This window comes from Mus caroli, unplaced genomic scaffold, assembly GCF_978045245.1.
Source record: "Mus caroli unplaced genomic scaffold, Mus_caroli_1 scaffold_13, whole genome shotgun sequence".
Taxonomy (NCBI): domain Eukaryota; kingdom Metazoa; phylum Chordata; class Mammalia; order Rodentia; family Muridae; genus Mus; species Mus caroli.
The window spans coordinates 70,272,955-70,289,489 of record NW_028227268.1 but is presented as its reverse complement, the minus strand read 5'-3'; the positions used below and the strand labels follow the sequence as shown (position 1 = coordinate 70,289,489).

General features: G+C 43.4%; 1 protein-coding gene across 1 annotated transcript in view; it reads left to right on the top strand.

Moving 5' to 3' along the window:
* Nucleotides 1-16,535, top strand: part of Fstl4 (follistatin like 4) — a 438,866-nt gene that overhangs the window by 52,483 nt on the left and 369,848 nt on the right. Inside the window, exon 3 of the mRNA XM_021176957.3 lies at nucleotides 7,479-7,512. Within this exon, the coding sequence (XP_021032616.1) occupies nucleotides 7,479-7,512 (34 nt within the window). The remainder of the gene's footprint in view (nucleotides 1-7,478; nucleotides 7,513-16,535) is intronic.

The following is a 16,535-nucleotide window of genomic DNA, read 5'->3' as shown; positions in this document are numbered from 1 at the left end:
GAGCTCTTGACTCTAGCTGCATTTGTATCAAAAGATGGCCTAGTAGGCCATCACTGGAAAGAGAGGCCCATTGGACACGCAAACTTTATATGCCCCAGTACAGGGGAACGCCAGGGCCAAAAAGTGGGAGTGGGTGGGTAAGGGAGTGTGGGGGGGAGTGTATTGGGGACTTTTTGGATGGCATTGGAAATGTAAATGAGGAAAATACCTAATAAAAAATTAATTCTAAAAAAAAAAAGCTTCAAAAATGTCTCCTAATGTCTCAGTAAGCTTATGTTTCCATGTTGGGACACATTCATATACTTGTGTGCATGTGTTGCACATGGCCCATGAACTTCAGTCTGGGCCTGCTGGCTGTGGAATATGATCTTTTTTGAAGAAAGTTCCATGTGCTACTGAAAGAAGGTATATTTTGTAAGGGCTGGATAGAGCATTCTATAGATGTCTGCTAAGTTTATTTGATATATAGTGAATCAACTCTGACATTTTCATTGTTGATTACTAGCTTGAATGACTTATCATTGGTGAGAGAAGAGATCTGAAGTTACCTACTACTAGTGTATAGATGTCTATCTAGTCCTTTTTGTCTGATATTACTTGTGTCCTATAATTTGGTATACCAACATTCAGGGCATATGTATTTATAATCATTATTCTTTCTTGATGTCTGCTTTACTAATTTTGGCTTGGAGTGTTCGTTATTTGATGGAAGCATAGAAATTGCTGCTCTCCTCCAGATTCCATTTGTTTAGGATGTCATTTCCCATCCTTTTACTGTCTACCTGTGTCTTTGCTAGTGAAGTGTGTTTCTTGCATCCAGCAAACAATTGGATCTTGTTTTTAAAAATCTAGATATCTAGTTCATGTATTTTAATAGAGGTCACTTATATTCAGAGATATAAAGCAAAGGTACATCCTAATTCCTTTTCTTTGTTATTTTTCTGATGTTGTATTTTTTTTTCCCCTTAATGTTAGCTTGCTGATCTCGGCTTCTACTAGAGTTTATTTTCTTTCTGTATGCTAATGGTTAGCTTTATTCTTTCTCATGTGTATATTGAATTTTGTTAAGTTTTCCCTATAACATTGGCTTATGGATTATAAATTCCTTTATATTATAATTATATTGGCACATCTTTATATCTTGTTCAGCTCAGAGAACAACTTTGCATCCTACAGTAATGTAGTTTAGAAGTTGTTTTCTTTTAGGATTTGGTGTACATTGGTCCATGTGCTCCTGCCCTTAAGAGTTTGTGTTTAAAAATTCTATAGTTATTCTGGGGTTACCTGTGTAGTGAGTTCTGTTTGTTTCTTATTATTTCTTGTAGTTTTCAGTGTGCATTCTTCATTGTGTAGTCTGGTGTGTCTGTTCTGTTTCTCAATACCTCCTACATCTAGATATTCATATCTTTCTCAAGATTTGGGGAAATATCTGCTATTATTTTGTAAATATATCTTTGTATGGCTTTTCGTGAGTTCCATATCACTTTATAATATATCAAAAAATCAGTTCAGTCTTTTAATCATGTCATAATTTCTTATATGCCTGTTCATACGTTATTTTATTTTCTCTTAATTATTGTTTGGATATCTTCATTTCTCAACTTTGTTTTCAAAATCTTAAATCCTCTTTTCTGCTTAATCTCATTTACTGGCTTTGAGTGAGTTTTTTTATTTGACTCAGTGAGCTTTCCATTTATAAGATTTCTGTTTCTTGCCACCTCCCTTTATTGAGTGACCCATAGTGTTCTACATTGTATTCCTTAATTTTTCCAGCTGTTTCCATGCATTTTCTTGGAATTTATAGATTTTTTAAAAGCCATTCTTCTGAATTCTTTATCTGTCATTTCATCTACTTCAGCATCTTGGTGGTTATTTGTTAAGGAATATGTCTTTGGGGATAAGTCATGTTGCCTTCACCTTCCATGTTTCTATGATGAGGTTTATAGGACTGTTGGTCATCATGAATGTCCTCTAATTTTGTATTAGAGATGTTTTAGAGAATAGCCTTCTCTTGGTGGTGTCTTTGGACATCAACTTGCTGTGATGTGTTGAATGTATTTTTAGTTGGATTTTGTAGTATAGTTTCCCTGTTATTTCTTTTGTGAGGATTCATGTATCTGGGACCATGCATGCTATGCCAAAGTCTTAGCGTCTGCTTTCTTCACAGGTGTGAGAGTGCAGGGCCCTTCTACTACATCTGGGGAATTACTGTTATGGACAGTAGAGTTTATGGGGTAGACTCAGTACTCTATGGTCTATGAACTCTATGAACTCTGTGTTCTGGAAACTACTTTTGCTGCAGGGTCTTATTGGTGTGATTTTCTTTATCTCTGCATTGGTGGATTTCCAGGTGTGGGCCTTTTGGCTTCTCTTAGCCACGCCTACCTGGTCATTGATGTAGAGTTTTTATCTCGTGCATTCTTTGAGTTGAAGTATTTTGCTGAAGTGTGAGCAGAAGTAGGACGTTTGTAGAGCAATATGCCCTGACACTGAGCTAGGTTAGCCACATTGGGTCACAACAGCGACACCGACCCTGATAGCATGCCACTCTCTGTTGTGCGTTCCAGAGAAAGGGGAAGCGTGGAGATTCCTGCTTCCCAAAGAGGCACCCCCAGGCACAGCCTCCTGACAGTGGCTCTCTGTTACAGCATTTTAACATCGAGAATCACAGAACACTTCTCAAGTGTTGGCACACCACTGCATTGTCCCCACATCAGCTGAAGCCACACTCTCCTTCGCGCTGACTCTGCTTCTGTGCCAGATCCCCCTGCCCTGTGTCCTGTGCCAGCCCCACCCCTGTGTCCCTTCTTTCCCATTCTTTCCTCTTATTCCTTTCTCCAGTACACCCCTGGACTGCTATTGGCTCAGCACCGATGCGCATATTCTCACTTGCTCCAATAAGAAGACTCTGTAGGTTTTTCCCAGCCTTGTCTGTCCAATAGTAAACTTGAGTGTGTCTCTCCCATCAGCCACTGCACTGAGGAGCTGTTTACAAGCCACTGGCAGCCAGGAAGAGCTTCTAATCCCCCAGCCTGGCTCCACCATTAACTTTGGAGTAAGGTTTAGGGATTTTAATATCAACTGGCCACTGACAGACGCAAGACAAGTTTAATCTCTTCTCTCAGTTTAATCAATAACAGAAAAAAATATAAGTGAAAAACCTTAAAACATCAGGTAATCTCACTTCCACCTCACTTTTATTGAAAATTGAAACAAGATCTCACTTTATAGCTCGGCCTGGAGTTCTCACCCCGATCTCCTCCTTCCCATGAGCTGAGATGACTGATATGGGCCACATGCCAATCTCTTCTGCTTTTATGTAAACCATATCAAGCCATGGTAATAGGAAAACTTATAAATTCATTACAAAAAAGCTAGAAGTCTTTTAAAATTTGAAATCTATAGTTACCCCAACCTCTCTGATGAATATAAATATAAAATCATAGATGAATCACTATGAAACATACTTAAAACCACAGAAGACAACAGTATTCAAATCACATTTAAAAATACTTACTTATGCCAGGCGTGGTGGCAGATGCCTTTAATCCCAGCACTCGGGAGGCAGGGGCAGGCAGATTTCTGAGTTCGAGGCCAGCCTGGTCTACAAAGTGAGTTCCAGGACAGCCAGAGCTATACAGAGAAACCCTGTCTCAAAAAAACCAAAACATTTACTTATTTTAATTATATGTGCAAGGGTGTTTGCCTATGTGTATATGTGTGCACCATGTGTAGACAGTGCCCATGGAAGCCAGAAGAGGGCCTCCGATTCCCTGGGACTGGAGTTAGAGATGGTTTGTGATCCTCTGTGTGAGTGCTGGAGCTGAACCCTCATCCTCTGAAAAGGCAGCCAGTGCTCCTAACAGCTGAGCCAGCTCTCTAGCCCCCAAGATCATGGCTTTAAAAGTATATCACGGGTTAGAAAAGCTTATTCCAGAAAGATAATAAAATCCACTTTATAAGCCATGCTGTTAATAAAGCTAAGGAAAAAAATAATTATCTGCATAAATTCAGAAGTAGCACTTGATAAAATTCAAAGCATATGTATTTTATTTTATTTTTTATTCAACAAATATGTATCAAGCACCTGTTCTTTTACAGTACCCAGGCTGCAAGAGTAGAACAGATACTGGCTCCATTCCAACCCTCACCCAACAAAGGGAAACAGTAAATAATCAAGTAAGGGGATAGGCAGCTTTACCCAGCGCATTATTTACGTGAAACCCAATGAAATGTGTATTGATCGCATTAGTGTAGTTAACATACCTCTGCCAAAGACTCGCTTCTCCAATAGGGAGACACTGAAGAGTCTCTCTTAGGTGTCAGAAACAAGCTAAAAGTACTCACTCTGTCTGCATGCTATTTTCATTTTAGCTGGTCAGGCCAGAGTCTCATGCCATACCTTAGGCTGGCCTCAAACTTGTGGTGATCCTCCTGCCTCAATCTCCTAAGTCCTGGCATTCCAAGAATGTGCCACTGTGCCCAGCTTGAAGAATTTAATATCAAGTTAAGGGAGAAGTTAACAATAAGACAAGAGACAGCAGGACTGGCGTTAAAGACAGAAGGCCCTTGTCACTTGCAGGTTACAAACCCACCAGTCTAAGCTGCTTTTTATCGGTTATAAAACCACAGCCGCTCCTAAAAGCTGCAAAAAAAAGAATCCCAAAAGAATCAATGAGAACTGTCACAAACAATAGGAAGTTCAGTCAAGTGGCTGGCTTTAACATCAATATAAGAATTGGTTGCTGGGCCAGTGAGATGGCTCTGTGGGTAAGGTGCTTAGCACTAACCCTGACAGCCTGAGTCCCATCCCCAGATTTACATTGTGGAAGGAGAGAACAGACTCCTGCAAGTCCATCTGTGACCACCACACATGCGCTCTGCTATGCTTTCATATGTGTGTATATATATATATATATATATATATATATATATATATATATATGTACATATATGTATATGTATCACATGCTACCATGTCTAAATTCTCATAGGATCTGAGGACCCAAGCTCAGGTCCCCATGCTTGTGTGGGAAGTAGAGCCCTTTCCCCAGCCCTTACTACTCCTAAAAGAAGCAAATATAGACCTGAAGAAATGATTAGCCGTGCCATGTTATTTGACATCTGTGTTCCTTAATGCATATGCTTTATGCAACCACAATAACAAATTTGTGGAAATAAAGGCTTTCCTGGGAGCATAAGAGCTGACTATACCCACCTCTACATTCACAATACTATATGTGTTGGTTTGTAGGGGGTGGAATTGCCAGGGCCAGGAACAAGCTGCTGAGTAGCAATTTGAGAGAATAGGGCTTTTCTTTGGACTTACATATCTTATATCCTCATTCCTGTCTCCATGTCACTTCTCTGAACCCTGGCCCAGATGATTCCCCCCAGGTCCAGCCTTCAGGATGCTTGTTTCCTGGTATCAGTAGATCCAACCCTGCTGAGTGTTGTGCTTCTGTTTGTTCACCCGCCTTGTATTGCACGGGTCACCCACTGGTCCCTGTTAGGGCTTTTCCCTCATGAGAGAAATCGTTTGAGGGGCCTGGATTAATCTCTATTGCTGTGTGAAACATCCTCTCTCTAGCGAGTCAGGAAAGGGGTTTATTGGACTTACAACTGCAGATCCCATTCTATCAGTGAGAGGAAGCAGAAGCAGGAACATGAGCAGCTGGTCACCCGATATCCACAGTCAAGAGCAGAGAGGCAAAGGACACAACACAGCCTTGCTTGCCTGCTGCTTATGCTCAGCTAGCTCTCTTCACTCCTGGGTAGGACCGAATCCCCTTGGTCAAGAACAGTGTCACCCACAATGGGCTGGGCCCTTTCCTCATCAATTCAACATCAAGACAGCCCCCAACGCACAGGCCAACAGGCCAAATAAGCTAGCTCATTCCTCAAGTGTGACTCTCTTTCCAGGTGACTGGGTGTGTGTGGCAACTAACCATCAAAGGCAGGAAAGGGCGGCATCTTGTTCTTCGCCTCTGTTGTTGCTGCCCTCTCCTGACCACAGGAGGATGCCAGGGTGGGAAAGACCATGCTACTGCCTACTGTGCTGTGCAGTTGAGTGATCTTGGTGGGGGGAGGGGGAGGTCCACATTTGTTGTTTCCTTTTACTAGACAGTGCCGAGTCCCAGTGTATCTCAGTCTTTGCGGTTTTCATCTTCACCTGGTCATTTCTGCTGAGTTGTAGATTCTTCACTTCAGTTGTGAAGCCATGGTGTGTGTTGCCAGCCTTCCCCCCTTTAACTCTCCTCACTGGGACCTTCCTCCTCTCCCTGAGCCTACTGTATACTCCTTCAGTGTGCTGCCTCCTGCCCTCTCATCCCCTCATCCTGGTGCACTCTCCCTCCACTCTCTCTGCCTGAAAATTTGCCCATTATTCAGCACCATGTTCAAAGATTCTCTTAAAAAATAATTTTCCTTGTTTCGAGCTGAATTTGAAATGCTGGCATTTATCAAGGCAAATCGCCCTTTGATTTCTCAGTAATGTGTATTTCTTCTGAAGCTCCCTGCTCAACTGAATATTAATGCAGACATCCTGTGGTACCTGGGTAGTTCCTGAAATAGTTTGCTTATTGTACTGCACAGAGCTGGCACCAAAAATATTCTTGAGATTAGCTTAGGAAAAGCAAAGTGCTTAATTTAGCCCAGTGACCTAGACTCACTCTCCAAACTGTCCATGAGCCTTTAGAAACTATGAATTGGCCTTAATCAGACACCACATGACATTTTCTTCTGGAGCCATTGTAAGCACATTGAGATGAGACAAGGATAGGACTATACCCTGGGACAGAGTCCTTTTTAATACTTGGAACTGGCCCAAGCTGCACATAAAGAACACATAGTATGACAGGCAGTGTATTTTTTAATATTGTTTTTATTTTATATATATGAGTACACTGTAGCTGTCATCAGAGACACCAGAAGAGGGCATTGGATCCCATTACAGATGCTTGTGAGCCACCATGTGGTTGCTGGGAATTGAACTCAGGACCTCTAGAAGAACAGCTCTTAACCAATGAGCCATCTCTCCAGACCAGCAATGTATTTTTAATTATTTTATCCTTGGTTATGTATATGTATGTGTTGGGTGTCCATAAAAGTGCAGTTGCTAGAGGAGGCCAAAAGGGAGTGTCAGATCCCTCGCAGCTGGAGTTACAGGTAAACTGCTCCACTGGGTCCTCTGAAAACCAATGTATACTCAATCTCTCCAGCCCCAATAATGTATTTTTAAATTCTAAGCCCCCAAAGTAATAAGTTGTTTACAAGTGTGTATGTGTATTGACCCATGTACGTGGGTGCACATGTGTGCACACATGCTGTGCAAGGTGAGAAGACCTAACATATTGACCTTACTATTTGATTCACCATCTGGAGAAAAATATAACTAACAAGACAGAGTCATTTGCAAGTATCTGTTCCTTCTGTACCTATGAATTATTCTTCAAAACCACATCTCTCTTTCCTTCCAGGAAACCAGAGGCTTTGAAGTCACAAGAAGAGAAGGTAGGAAAAAATTACTTATATTTCTATCATTCCCGGTGCTGACATTTTGGAAGTGGTTTGGCTGAATCTAAGATGAACGCCAGCCTATGGGCAGCCTGTTCTTTGAAATGCCAAGCTTTCCTGCCTGCTAGCTGTTTGCTTCTTAGCTCAAGAGACACAAGAACTTAAGGCTGGGTTTGCCTGTGAAAACAAGGCTTGTACCTTTAAGTGTCAGAGGTGGCTCCAGGGGACTGGCTCACTCCTGACCACACGAGTGGTCTCTGAAGGAGACCCTCATTTGGGGGTGACATTTGCAGTCATTTGGTTTCAAGCAGAAGAAGTCACTAATGATAAACCACAACAAAACAAACAAATGAAAAATGGTTTAGAATTTGGGGAGCTCGTTTCATTGTTGGGTAGGCATAGCCACTATGAAAAATGCTTCTGATTAGATTTTTACAGCTTCAGCTAAGCCAGAATAGAAATAACCAATTAATTTCCCCTTTGAAAACAATTCCACGATGTTCCATTTTCCCTGCCAGCCTTCCTCTGGCACATTTGTTCTCTGGTCTCAGAGGTAAGCATGTACGGACGGCAATTTCAGAATCGTCTAACGGAAATTTCTTTTATTTACTTTCAGTAACAGCTAGTCTCTAACGAGAGAATGTCTTTTGTGCGATTTGTGGAATCATCTCTTTATTGTAGGGACAGAAGGGAGCAAATAAAGTCGGAAACCATAGTGTGTTCTCCGTCTCACACTTAGGCTTTGATTCTCGCCCTAACCCCACTCTCCTCCACTGTACTGTCTCCAAGAGGAGAATACTGGGGTAGAAAAACATGCTTGCCTCCTAAGCCAAACATATCCTTCCTCCTGGTTAGTTAGCATCCGTGTTATGGAGTATAATGAGAAGCTTGGATAGCTGTGGTACCGGCATACCACTTAAAAGCTTGATAACACTCTGGCAGTACTGTCCACACCAGACACCCAGAGAAATGGCTGCCATCTATGCTTCTGAAACCATAAATCCAGAGGACCTGGGCAATCTGACTCTAGAGTGAACTTTCTGGCTTCCATGTGTTCAGAGTGCAGTGGTCTCGGGACCACATCAACAGGGTGAACCACATTCTTTGGATATTGATAGCAAGTTAAATTGGAAGAAGGTAGATTTGCGGGGGGGGGGGGGCTGTTTTTGAAAATTGTGTTCCCAGTGGGAACAGTGACTGTCAGCTGGAAAGAAGTAGCTGTAATGAAGGTAGACATTGGCACGAACCGTGTGGCTCTGAATAATAAGCTGTCCTCTCGCTGACAATGTCTGCAGTTAATTTGCACGAAGGAATCACATATAAACTTAACCTTTTTGTAATCTTACTGTCTGTATGTTGAAGATGTCTCTGATTAGGCTGGAGTTGTGGGGCAGCCCTCTGTGTTTCTTTTCAAAGACAAAAAGTCTAAAATACTTTGGAACGTACAGGGCTTAGAATCCCTCAAAGGCTGAGGTTGAATATGCCAGGAAGGAACAGACATGTGTGGGCTATTCTGTCTTCATTCCCGGCTCCCACATTAGCATCCACAGTGACTGACTGAGGACACGCTCTTTGGTCTGTTATTAGCAGGTCTCTCCTGACACCCCAAACTTAGTTTTCTTCTATTGTGAATGATGTCTTCCTTAGGTTTTTGTTTTGTTTTGTTTTTTTATGTCAACGTCAAATGGTTAAGAGTTCTTGAAATAGCTTGATGTCCATGCTTGCCACAGAGCAGTGAGAAAGGGGGATTGTGGCCTTGAAGGCTATTTCCAGGGTTTTGGAGACCTGAGAAGCCACTGCCATGGGTTGGGTCGATCTTCTGAACAGTATTTAGTATAAAAAAAGATAATAGAGGTGCTGTGGAAATTTCACGGAATTATTCCTATCAAGAAAAGTAGGTCATTATTGTCTAGTGACACGCATGCTGCTCCAACTCTACCTGCAACAGAAGGGTTCGGTCCTGCTCAGTTCTCCAAGCCCAGAGGCGTCCAGGGTGCTCAGGAGGGACTTTGAGTCTAAAACGTCAGCCTCCTGACTATGGAATCTAAGAGAATTTTCCACGTAGGTTGTGTTTGGTTTCATTTCTATACCTGACTCACAGGCACCAGCTCTGCCTGAGGTTTAATGTCTCAGTCATCTGACCCAGGGCAGTCTCCCACTGTGACTTCTGGAAGTGTTGACTAAGTCTGTGTGGCAAGGCCTGAGAGAGGCTGCTGGTAGTCTGGGAGATGATGGAGTCTAGACTGAATTACAGAGGGGCAGGGACCAGGGAGGTGATAGCCTGTAGCCTGTGTGCTTTGGGCTTTATCCCAAGTCACCTCTACTTCATAGCATCTAACTCCTTCCTGAAACATTTGGCTTATGCTGCCAATCCACCCTACTCATCACCTGAAATCAGAAACCTCTTGTGTTCCTCTCCAACTTCCCCACAATCCTAGGCCAAGACCTGTAATTCATTTAATGTATTTCCCAATAATAGACTATTATTATATTTGAGAACTTCCTTTGTGCATGCAATGTATTCACCCCTATTCCTCCAATCCATCCCCGACCAACCCCTGCTACTACCCCCTCAATTTGATGTCTTTTTTTTTTCTCATAAACTATTGTGTCCAATTTGTACTGCTTATATGCAAATGCATCTGATGGCATCTGTTGAGGCAAAGGCAACCTGTCAGATGCCACACCCTTAAAGAAAATGACTCTTTCTCCCTTAGCAGCCATCGGCTGTCCATGGTTCCTAAGCTAGGGGTTGGAGGTGGTGAGCCCCTCCCATCTATGCTGGACTGCTGACTGGCTTGATCTCAGGTAGGCGACTATAACTGAGATGAGTTCAAGTATACTGGTCCTGTGTGTCCAGTTCTTTCTGACTGCTTGCTCTTAGAGTATCTCTGCCCCTTTGTTGATGTTTCCTAAGCCTTGGGCACAAGAGCTATGATGTAGATGTTCCAATTCTAGCTGAGCAGCCCATAGTCATATGTTCCCTGCATTTTGAACAGTTATGAATTTCTGTGTTAAACACTGTCCACTGCACAAAGAAACTTCTCTGGTGAGGGCTGAGAGTGTCATCAATCTATGGTTATAGAGGGACAATTACATCTTGATCCTACCCCTTGGGAAGCTGAAGATAGTTTGATGTGTCCATTTAACAACATAGCAGGGCCTCCCCAGCCATGGCTTCTTGGCTGGATTTATGATATCAGCCACACAGCTTCTCCTATGAAACAGGCCTTATATCAAATCATAAGGTGGTTGGTCAGCCCCCTAACGTTCATGCCACTATCGCACACATGTCTTGCTGGCTGATTGCTACTGTAGCTTTCCCAGTTCACAGCTGAGTAAGCTGACTGATGGCTGATGACTTTTCTTCCCCATCACCCTGCCTAGGACCTTGTGATGATAATTATTTCTTGAACTAAGTACAAGTTGCCCTTCTGAACCCTGGTCTCATCTTTATGATATACTAGTGAGGACCCAAGACCTTTGGGTTTTAAAAAGATAATTTAAAATAGCTATTCTGAATTGTTACTATAAGTTTTAAAAATACCATTAGTTCTTCAGAGTGCATTGCCATCTCTGGTAATATTATATGTTCCTGGATGATGCATTGATGAGAGGGCTTTAGGTTCAAATAAGCTTGGTGTTATGGGCTGAATGTGCAGCTATATTTTGAGACTCTGTTCTCAAAGAAAAATACAGATTGACAAAAATATAGTATAGTGAAATACTAAGCCAGAATTTGTGAACATGACCTTCTATTAAATAGAGACCTAATTAATAAGATCTCTATAGACAATAGACATACCAAGTTAAGATAAAGTCATATTGGATCAGTTTTGGCTTTAGTCCCATGAATGGCAGTGAGAACATCCTCTATAGACACAGAAGGGGAGTGCCATGTGAAGACAGAGCAGGGCATTGCTGGCAACCACTGGCTAGGAAGAGGCGTGGGAGGGCTATTCCCTAGAGCCATCAATGGGGATCGTGAATGGTCTGACCAACCCTTTCTTTGATTTTGTCTTCTGATTTTTCAGAACTGAGAGAAAAATGAATTCCTGCTTTTGAAGCCTCCTGGCTTGTGGTACTTTAATGCAGTGGTGCTGGGGCACAGTACACTCAGAAAGTGCTGAACTCTAAGAACCGGATGAGTTGCATGGCTGCAGTTGAGTTTGTCTGGGCTGCAGGATGGATTGCTCTGGCTTTTTTGTTAAATACCACTCTCAGCAAGGAAGATAATAAGCAGATAATAGGAAGATAATAGTTTCCCCAAATAAGCTTCCTATGGGATGGAACAATTTAACTTTGCTGTCTTGGTGTTCATGGCTGCCACTGCACTTGGTGCCTTTGCAAGGCCTGCTGTAGTGAATCTGATCCAGGCAAGGGAAAAGCTTCCTCAGTGGCCAGGCACCAGGGCTGAGCCTGCCTGGAATGGCGATGTGGGCACAATAATGTTGACTTACTCACTATGAAGTTTCAGAGAATTCTTTATGTCCCTTGACCTTTAGCTAAGCAGACAGCATCTTATACTTGAGACTCCTTTCTTCCTTTCCCTGTTGCCAGTGGTGACAAGGACTCTGGCCGAACCTCCTTCCCCACATAGGACTGCTGCCTCTCGGTTGCACCCCACACGTATAGGTGGTGGCTGTTTAAGTTATCTGATCTTGATTCATCCCCATCAGGTGCATAGCACATACCACTGGCTACCAAGCCTACATAGCTAGCCTCAACCAAGGCTAGGTGAGACGTTCCCAACACCTCAACCCTTCACTACTCAACACTGGAGCACTGCTCATTCTTGTATGCACGCTAAACTCAAAAAAGTTGAGAGTGCCACCTGCGTCTCATGAAGTTAGGCTTGTGGTAATGACTCTCTTATTGTAGTAAAGGCTGAGGTAGGACAACAAGACCACAGAGAGTCTCTAGGCCAGGACACCTGTCCTCCTTAGAGAAGCAAAACTGTTGCTTCTTCATGAGAGCCCTGAACTGACCTTGAACCTAATGTTCAGAGCCCACCTGTAATGGCTGCACAGGGAAGCTGCCATGGCTACATTCTGTCTGCTTTCCAGAACAAGAATTTTTACATCTTTCCCTGGACAACTAAAAAACTCAATGTGGTGTGTGTGTGTGTGTGTGTGTGTGTGTGTGTGGTGTGTGCATGTTTGTGTGTGTTCATACCTGTGTGTGTGGAAACACATGCATATGGAGGTTGGGGGTGAGTGTTAGGTATCTTTGCTGAACCTGGAACTCACTTTACAATAATAAAGATTGGTATAGGACAAGACCACAGGGTGACTTTAGGCCAGGACATATGTCCTCCTTAGAGGCCAGCTGGCCACTAAGCTCTGTGGATCCTTTTATCTTCACCTGTCCAGCAGCATTGGAATTACAGACTCAGCATCCTGTCCTACATTTTACATGGATAATGGGGACCTGAACTCACAGTCTCACTTCCAGCAAGTCTTCTGTCCACTGAGCTGTCTTCCTAGTTTGAGCACAGTGTTTTTTTTTTTTTTTTTTCATCTCTCTCCAGACATCTGAAATTTAATTTCAACCTTTTCTGAAACTACACAGTGAAGAGTTGCCAACCCTGGTCCTTCTGAGACACTCCCGTGTCCACGCAGAGGGCAGGTGCTGATTGTACCTGCCAGAGCCCATCTACTCACTCCAGCACTTTCTCTGACTGATCCCATCTCTTTGAATTACAGCTGTGGGAGCACCCCCGAGTGTGGAGCAAGTGGCTTGGATAATTCAGCCCTTGTCAGCTATCTCTGAAGGGCAGGAGGTGATCTGTAAGCTATTCCAGATGTCTGTGATTGTGCTGTGATTAGGGGCTTGAGTTTGGAGCTGGGCACTGGGGTGTCATGTTAGATTACTGGCCCTCCCAAGGATGGTTCACTTACTGTGTTCAAGACTTAGCCAGCTGGGGGGCCTGGCTTTCCAGCAAGACAATAGCAAGACTGGGAGGGCAAGGCTGCTGTTATCTTCAGAGGAGTGGAAAGGAGGGAGGGAGACTGTCACCCTAATCCTGGGTGACTCTGGGTATTTAGACTGCTTAGCAATGCAAATCCCCCAACTAAACAGGACCTGCCTACATTCATTGAGTTGGAAACTGGAACCCTGGCTTCCTGAAAACCCCTGGAATCCATTCCCAGTCGACAGCTGCCTCTAATGGCCCCTTTATTGTTCTGTGCATCTGGGGGAACTTCAGATATCAAGATCCTTGTGGTGTTTGCCATTAATTCTGATTTTGTTTAGCAGATGTTTCCTGGATCTCTCAGTTGCCTGCATAATGTGTCTTAGTCTAATGTGAAATAGCTGACTCTGGGCTGAAACAGATGAGTGAACTCCCAGGATCTTTTATTTTTTTATTTTTTATTTTTTTGAGGGGGAAGTGTGGAGACTAACTTCTTTACTAGCCGCAGATGGAGGGAACGTAAAGAAAACCAACCAGAGTTGACAGTGTTCGAACCAATGAGTCCCTTTCAGTCCCAGACTTCATCCAAGGCTAGATGAGGAGTTCCTCACACCCTAACCCTTCCCTCCCCAACACTGGAGCATTGCTCATTCTTACACACATGCTGGGCTCAAAGAAGTTGAGCATTCGACCTGCCTCAGATCGAACAGCAGATCGGCTGTTCCTGTGGCACACTGCCCTTTTTTTAGCAGATAGAGTTGTACCCAGCTGTCCTAAGGTAGGTGGGAAATGGGCAAGCCTGCTGCTAGGGTGTCTATTCAAGGGCAGGGCTTCTACACTCAAGCATTTTTATTTGTGGTTGCATAATTGTGTGGACATGCATGCATGCACATGCACGCACAAGCACTTGTCACAGCCTGTGGATGTCAGAGGACAAATGGCAGGAGCTGATTTTCTCCTTCTTCCATGTAGATTCTGATGACTGAACTCAGATCAACAGGCAAAGCTGCCTGCTGAACCATCTCACAGTTCCTCCATACTCTACAAACACCTCTTAAATACGGTGCTCCTAGAGTGAATCCTTGGGAATTACCATTGCAATACTTGGCCCAGGACCAGGGATATCTTCCCAGAGTTCATGGGAAGTCACATTGTCAAATAGATAATGATTTTTTTGTCCTACTTTCATTTCTGTTTCTGTGATAAAATACCTTGATCCAAAGAAATAATAGGGGGAAAAGAGGGTTATTAAGGTTTACAATTCCGAATTGCTGCCATAATTATAGGGGAGTTGCATCAATCAGGACCTTGTTACAGCTGGTCACACCACATCCATAGTCATGAACAGAGAGAAACAATGCACCCCTGTCACTTGCTTGCTCACTCAGGAAGTTTTCTTCATCTTACACAGTTCAGAGTCCAGTCTAGGGAATGGTGTTGCCCACAGTGGGCTGAGTCAATTAATTATCAGTACAATTCCCACGGGATATATCACTACAGGACAATCAGATTTAAATAAGTCCGTAACTAAGGCATTCTTCCTGGGTCATTCTAGGTTGTGTCATGTTGACTGTTACAGTTAACCAGCACAATTCCCCCAAAGGTATGACCCACTGCAGATTCACAAGGACTGTGAGATCAGCCCTTCCCCAGGTCCCCTCATTACGACCCAACCCTTCAAGGTGTCTAGGAGAGGGGGGAGATAGGGACACTCATTGGGTCCTACCAAGTCCTTGCGCAGAAGTTGCAACTCCCTTGAGCATCCAGCAAAAGTTAAGATTGACATTTGTCATCTTCCTTCCTTTCTTAGCCCCCAAAGCAGGACTCTCTACTTTTTAGCAACCTTTGAAATGGTCTCCTCTCTGTAAGCACTGACGCTTTGTGAAGCTGTTTGCTCCAGCATATTAATGTGCCATCGGCAAGCCTTTGGAGTTAATTATCTGTGACTTAAGAACCATTTATTTCTGTCTCTTTGTCTCATTGTCACCCAGCACTTTTCTTTATTAGGAAACAAGTAGAGAACCAACTGACCATTATGTCCTAATTCTCTGGCTGTCATCAAAATTAGTTTACCTCTTAAAAATTCTTTTTAACAGCCCCTACCTCCCAAACATGTGCCATCTCATTATTTTCAGATCGAGTTGTCTCTTAACAAATCTTTAATTTCTCTGCTTTGGCATGAGCAGAGTCCAAACTGGGACCAAGCTGAAGGAGGAAGTAGCTCATCTAAATTAGCAAGGCTGTCAATGTTCTCTCATGATTTATCAGCCTTACTAACTTAGCAGTTGGCTTTTTTTCCCCCTTCCATCCTATGATGGGAGCATCACAATATGTCTTCTTGGGTACACATGGTGAGGAACCAGCTGTGGTGACCCTGAAGACCAGGGTCAAGTGACCATAGGAGGACCAATGAGTTATAACCTGCTCATGGGTCTCTCTACACTCCTATTTGGTTGGGTTTGGTATTTCTTGCCCAGGGATTCCATTCAGTTCCTGGAACTGCTTCAGGCCCATTTATAGAGGATTGGTGTGTAATGTTAGACCTCACCCTAGAAAAGAAGACCTTGCCTCGATGTCTCCAGGAAGTCAGGACCATGTGCTGGAAAAATGAGCAGGTGGGTGGGCACTAAAGCAGTGGTTTGTTGAAAATCCACAGCCTCCTGGGACCAAGGGTTTAGCCAGTGGTGGGGCTTGGGAGGTATTTGGGTGTGGTTGGCACTGTGGGATGATGCACAGAGTTAATTTACCCCTATCTAGGATTAGCAACTCCTATCTTCCCCTGTCTCTGCAGGCCACACTTGGGCTTTCTTTCATTACCCCAAAGGCAATGTCCTGGAGCCATGTTGGACAATTAGTACTGGTTATGAAGAAACCACTCTCTGTGCACAGATGACACAATTCCTAGGTCATTGGTTGCTAATGGAAGTTTCCTTGAGGTAATTGAAGAGTGCCGTGTATACAGAGATGAGGATCTGTGGTCCCTGGTAGCTGAGTTAGCTGAGATGATACAGGAAGGTCCTGCAGACAGAAAGGCTACCTGTGTGCCCATATCTGGCTACCTCCTTACACTAGAGGGGTCGACTATAGAGTGTAATGGAATTTGCTC